Source organism: Oncorhynchus kisutch, linkage group LG13 (assembly GCF_002021735.2).
Source record: "Oncorhynchus kisutch isolate 150728-3 linkage group LG13, Okis_V2, whole genome shotgun sequence".
Lineage (NCBI taxonomy): Eukaryota > Metazoa > Chordata > Actinopteri > Salmoniformes > Salmonidae > Oncorhynchus > Oncorhynchus kisutch.
Genome location: NC_034186.2, coordinates 18,553,759 through 18,559,952, shown reverse-complemented (window position 1 = coordinate 18,559,952; position 6,194 = coordinate 18,553,759). Strand labels below are relative to the sequence as shown.

The 6,194-nt window shown below is 46.9% G+C and overlaps 1 protein-coding gene across 1 annotated transcript in view; it reads right to left on the bottom strand.

Annotated features, from left to right (window-relative positions):
- The window catches only part of LOC109903026 (solute carrier family 22 member 23), a 43,284-nt gene that overhangs the window by 4,211 nt on the left and 32,879 nt on the right, over positions 1-6,194 (bottom strand). The window contains exons 6-9 of the mRNA XM_020499694.2: positions 5,159-5,261; positions 2,209-2,435; positions 1,723-1,755; positions 634-757 (exon numbers count right to left, since the gene is read on the bottom strand). Coding sequence (XP_020355283.2) covers positions 634-757; positions 1,723-1,755; positions 2,209-2,435; positions 5,159-5,261 — 487 coding nt within the window. The remainder of the gene's footprint in view (positions 1-633; positions 758-1,722; positions 1,756-2,208; positions 2,436-5,158; positions 5,262-6,194) is intronic.

Here is a 6,194-nt window from a genome sequence, read left to right as displayed (position 1 = left end):
GCTGATGCACAATCAATTTTCAAAATTGCACCTTGTGTATTTTATTATTCTAACTCTCAACAGTAAGTTGAGACCCCGACGGGCCGCCAGTTGCCCTTCCCTGATCTACATTCTAGAACAGCAGTCTCTGTCAAATTGCATTTATATGACACATACAGATTACACCAAAAGATGGCGCTAGTAGGCCACTCAAACCTAAAACTTGGTGAGTAGCAGTGGAGCCTGATGAGGGGAGGATGGCTCATAATGGCTGGACGGGGCGAATGGAATGGTGTCCATGTGTTTGATGTTGTTGTTGATACCTTTCCACCTGTTCCGCTCCAGCCATTACCACAAGCCCGTCCTCCCAATTAAGGTGCCACCAACCACCTGTAGTGTGTAGTTATAGGAATCAAATAACTAGGTGTGTGTGGGTGCAGTCAGAGCATACATAGGTGTATGTGGGTGCAGTCAGAGCATACATAGGTGTGTGTGGGTGCAGTCAGAGCATACATAGGTGTGTGTGGGTGCAGTCAGAGCATACATAGGTGTGTGTGGTTGCAGTCAGAGCATACATAGGTGTGTGTGGGTGCAGTCAGAGCATACATAGGTGTGTGTGGGTGCAGTCAGAGCATACATAGGTGTGTGTGTTACCTGATGACGGTGGGAGTGATCTCAGCGCAGAAGAAGATGCTGAGGGTGCTGACGGCATGAGAGGAGAACATTCCAATGATGGAGAATGCCACAGAGAACTTCCTGTTTAGCGTGTCCCTCAGAACTAACCATACAAGAGGAGGTGAGACACAAGAGGAGGTGAGACACAAGAGGAGGTGAGACACATACATCATAAGTATAAACATTTCACTTAATAAAAACCAAACACAGTGGTGTACTGACTAGCCATTCATTTTATTTAATGACTGTTTTGTATATTCTACAACACAAAATCAACAGATGGAGCCTGAGGCTGGCCTGTAGAGCACCTGACCGGCATATACTCTTAGAAAAATGGTTCCAAAAACAGTTTGGTTGTCCCAATAGGTCAACCCTTTTTGGTTCCAGGTATAACCCCCTTTTTTTAACCTTTATTTAACTAGGCAAGTCAGTTAAGAACTAATTCTTATTTACAATGACAGCCTAGGAACAGTGTGTTAACAGCTTTGTTCAGGGGCAGAAAGACAGATTTTTACCTTGTCTGCTCGGGGATTCAATCTAGCAACCTTTCAGTTACTGTCCCAATGCTCTAACCACTAGGCTACCTGCCACCCCAGGTTAAAAGGGTTTACCCTGGAACCTAAAGGGTTATACATGGAAACTAAAGGGTTATACCTGGAACCTAAAGGGTTTAACATGGAACCTAAAGGGTTTAACCTGGAACCTAAAGGGTTATACCTGGAACCTAAAGGGTTATACCTGGAAACTAAAGGGTTATACCTGGAACCTAAAGGGTTTAACATGGAACCTAATGTGTTTAACCTGGAACCTAAAGGGTTATACCTGGAACCTAAAGGGTTTAACCTGGAACCTAAATGGTTATACCTGGAAACTAAAGGGTTATACCTGGAACCTAAAGGGTTTAACATGGAACCTAATGTGTTTAACCTGGAACCTGAAGGCTTATACCTGGAACCTAAAGGGCTTAACCTAGAACCTAAAGGGTTATACCTGGAACCTAAAGGGTTATACCTGGAACCAATGAGTGCATTCTTCCAATCAGTATGATTGTATAAAGTCAAACTGTACCTGTGTCATGGCGAAGGCTGTACTTGCCAATCACTATATTCAAACAAAGGCCAGGGTAGGGGGAATAAAAATTGAGAAAATTAGCATGACCATAGCCATTAGAAGAGCTCATTATTTGTCTAACAGATACTGTTGATCTGATATAATGACTGAATAACAGAGGTAATGATGCAGAAAGTGACATTCTCCTAGTAATGACTTCTCTGAAGCACTGTAAGTCCATTATCTGAGTATGACACTTGTCTATGACAAATTCAAATTATAATGGGATGATTTTGCTTTGTGTTTACCCATGTAAAGAGCTATTTGTGAATGAAGAATTATGAGGGGGATGCCTGCATTGGTCACTTGTTAAAACATCTGACAAAACATGGGCTTTCATAAACTGAAGGTTGACCTAAATGTTTATTTCCTAGAGATAAGATGTATATATCTGTGTTTCATTTGTGTGTGTGTGCATAACACGTGTGTGTGTCTCCAACTCACAGTTGAGCAGACCCAACTGCAACAGTGATGCCAGGGCGGTGATGATCATGAAGGTGAGCAGTCCGCCCCGACGACCCATGAATGCCACGGCCGGGCACAGCGCCAGGCACGTCGCTACGGCGATGCCAGCCATAGTGTAGTAGTCAGCGTGAAACATGGCCGACACAGGAGCCTCCGGGTCCATCATACTGCGGGCAAAACAGTGATGGATACCATACCCAGTCAACCTGAGGAAAGAGAGATATGTAGGTGAGTTGGACTCTCTGGCAGAAAGGTATTCTCTCCTGGTCTAGGTGAGTTGGACTCTCTGGCAGAAAGGTATTCTCTCCTGGTCTAGGTGAGTTGGACTCTCTGGCAGAAAGGTATTCTCTCCTGGTCTAGGTGAGCTGGACTCTCTGGCGGAAGGGTATTCTCTCCTGGTCTAGGTGAGTTGGACTCTCTGGCGGAAGGGTATTCTCTCCTGGTCTAGGTGAGCTGGACTCTCTGGCGGAAGGGTATTCTCTCCTGCTCTAGGTGAGCTGGACTCTCTGGCAGAAGGGTATTCTCTCCTGGTCTAGGTGAGTTGGACTCTCTGGCGGAAGGGTATTCTCTCCTGGTCTAGGTGAGCTGGACTCTCTGGCGGAAGGGTATTCTCTCCTGGTCTAGGTGAGCTGGACTCTCTGGCGGAAGGGTATTCTCTCCTGGTCTAGGTGAGCTGGACTCTCTGGCAGAAGGGTATTCTCTCCTGGTCTAGGTGAGTTGGACTCTCTGGCGGAAGGGTATTCTCTCCTGGTCTAGGTGAGCTGGACTCTCTGGCGGAAGGGTATTCTCTCCTGGTCTAGGTGAGCTGGACTCTCTGGCGGAAGGGTATTCTCTCCTGGTCTAGGTGAGCTGGACTCTCTGGCGGAAGGGTATTCTCTCCTGGTCTAGGTGAGCTGGACTCTCTGGCAGAAGGGTATTCTCTCCTGCTCTAGGTGAGCTGGACTCTCTGGCAGAAGGGTATTCTCTCCTGGTCTAGGTGAGCTGGACTCTCTGGCGGAAGGGTATTCTCTCCTGGTCTAGGTGAGCTGGACTCTCTGGTGGAAGGGTATTCTCTCCTGGTCTAGGTGAGTTGGACTCTCTGGCGGAAGGGTATTCTCTCCTGGTCTAATCTCTCCTGGTCTAATGGTTAAGACATTGCCCACTGGGCAAAGACGTCAATTTAATATCTATTTCACGTTGGTTGGAACAACGTTGATATAACCAGTGTGTGGTTTCCCAAGCGGGAGAGCAGATCCCACCAGTTACACACACACACACACACACACACACACACACACACACACACACACACACACACACACACACACACACACACACAGCCTTGTCATAGCCACAAACTGTACCGGCACACCACCATGTCATAGCCACAAAGTGTACCAGCAAACAGCCTTGTCATAGCCGCAAACAGCCTTGTCATAGCCACAAACAGCCTTGTCATAGCCACACACAGCCTTTTCATAGCCACAAACAGCCTTTTCATAGCCACAAACAGCCTTTTCATAGCCACAAACAGCCTTTTCATAGCCACAAACAGCCTTTTCATAGCCACAAACAGCCTTGTCATAGCCACAAACAGCCTTTTCATAGCCACAAACAGCCTTTTCATAGCCACAAACAGCTATTTTTCATAGCCACAAACAGCCTTTTCATAGCCACAAACAGCCTTTTCATAGCCACAAACAGCCTTGTCATAGCCACAAACAGCCTTGTCATAGCCACAAACAGCCTTGTCATAGCCACAAACAGCCTTTTCATTGCCACAAACAGCCTTTTCATAGCCACAAACAGCCTTGTCATAGCCACTAACAGCCTTGTCATAGCCACAAACAGCCTTGTCATAGCCACAAACAGCCTTGTCATAGCCACAAACAGCCTTGTCATAGCCACAAACAGCCGTGTCATAGCCACAAACAGCCTTTTCATAGCCACAAACAGCCTTTTCATAGCCACAAACAGCCTTGTCATAGCCACAAACAGCCTTTTCATAGCCACAAACAGCCTTGTCATAGCCACAAACAGCCTTTTCATAGCCACAAACAGCCTTTTCATAGCCACAAACAGCCTTTTCATAGCCACAAACAGCCTTGTCATAGCCACAAACAGCCTTGTCATAGCCACAAACAGCTTTTTCATAGCCACAAACAGCCTTTTCATAGCCACAAACAGCCTTTTCATAGCCACAAACAGCCTTGTCATAGCCACAAACAGCCTTGTCATAGCCACAAACAGCTTTTTCATAGCCACAAACAGCCTTTTCATAGCCACAAACAGCCTTGTCATAGCCACAAACAGCCTTTTCATAGCCACAAACAGCCTTTTCATAGCCACAATGGCTATTTTATTTATTGTTATTTAAAAATAAAAACCAGTTTTTCTACCCAATTTCGCGGTATCCAATTGTTTTAGTAGCTACTATCTTGTCTCATCGCTACAACTCCTGTGCGGGCTCGGGAGAGACGTCCTCCGATACACAACCCAACCAAGCCGCACTGCTTCTTAACACAGCGCGCATCCAACCCGGAAGCCAGCCGCACCAATGTGTCGGAGGAAACACCGTGCACCTGGCAACCTTGGTTAGCGCGCACTGCGCTCGGCCCGCCACAAGAGTCGCTGGTGCGCGATGAGACAAGGATATCCCTACCAAACCCTCCCTAACCCGGACGACTCTAGACCAATTGTGCGTCGCCCCACGGACCTCCCGGTCGCAGACGGTTATGACAGAGCCTGGGCGCGAACCCAGAGTCTCTGGTGGCACAGCTGGCGCTGCAGTACAGCCCCCTTAACCACTACGCCACCCGGGAGGCCAATGTACCGTTTCTCAATGGGAAACCTAACTCATATGAAATTCATGCTCCGTTTGGCACATTACCCACTGCCTTCGATACAGATGTGCACACACACAGATGTGCACACACACAGACAGACTTACGAGTTGACACAGAGCACGACAATGTTCTTCCACAGGTTTCTGGTGCTGGTCATCTTGACGATGCAGGTCCTCTTTGGCTTCTTATGCAGCTCATGCTCCAGCTCTGATGGTGAGATAGAACACAGTGTGAGACCTTTACACTGGCAAGGAAACAACACACACGCACGCACATACATGGAGCCAGCCTCCACACCACACAGATTATACAGTAATGGTCTTCTGTGGGTTGATGTGTGTGTATGAGATCCAGCTGTATTAATCTGCTCCCTGCGTTAAACTCATTTCTCATGGAGAGTGTATGTGTCTGGCATCAAGCCTTGCAGATATATTTCATAATATGAAACTAAATCCCTGCAGTTGCACATATAAAAATGAACGAGTGTGTGTGTGTTTGACAGTGTCTGACTGACTGAATCCATAGCAGACACATTTCATCACTGAAATCAGAGACCTGCAGTTGCATGTTGTTTATAACAACAATGTGATCCGTGTAAATGCAATAGACAATGGTGTGTTGTTGTTGACTCTACGTGAGACTTCCCATATGTATATACTGCACGATCAGCTGCAAACCAGGGATCTGTGTAGTGGCCATGGACAGAACACAGTTATTTTTTGACATGCAGTGTCTTTTCCCTCTCTGTCTCTACATCTCTCATTTTCCTCTCTGTCTCTCCATCTCTCCTTTTACTCTTTGTCTCTCCATCTCTCCTTTTACTCTCTACCTCTCCTTTTACTCTCTGTCTCTCCATCTCTCCTTTTACTCTTTGTCTCTCCATCCCTCCTTTTACTCTCTCTCTACCTCTCCTTTTACTCTCTGTCTCTCTACCTCTCCCCTCTCTGTCTCTGTACCTCTCCCCTCTCTGTCTCTCTACCTCTCCCCTCTTTGTCTCTCTACCTCTCCTTTTACTCTCTGTCTCTCTACCTCTCACCTCTCTGTCTCTCTACCTCTCCCCTCTTTGTCTCTCTACCTCTCCTTTTACTCTCGGTCTCTCTACCTCTCCCCTCTGTCTCTCTACCTCTCCTTTTACTCTCT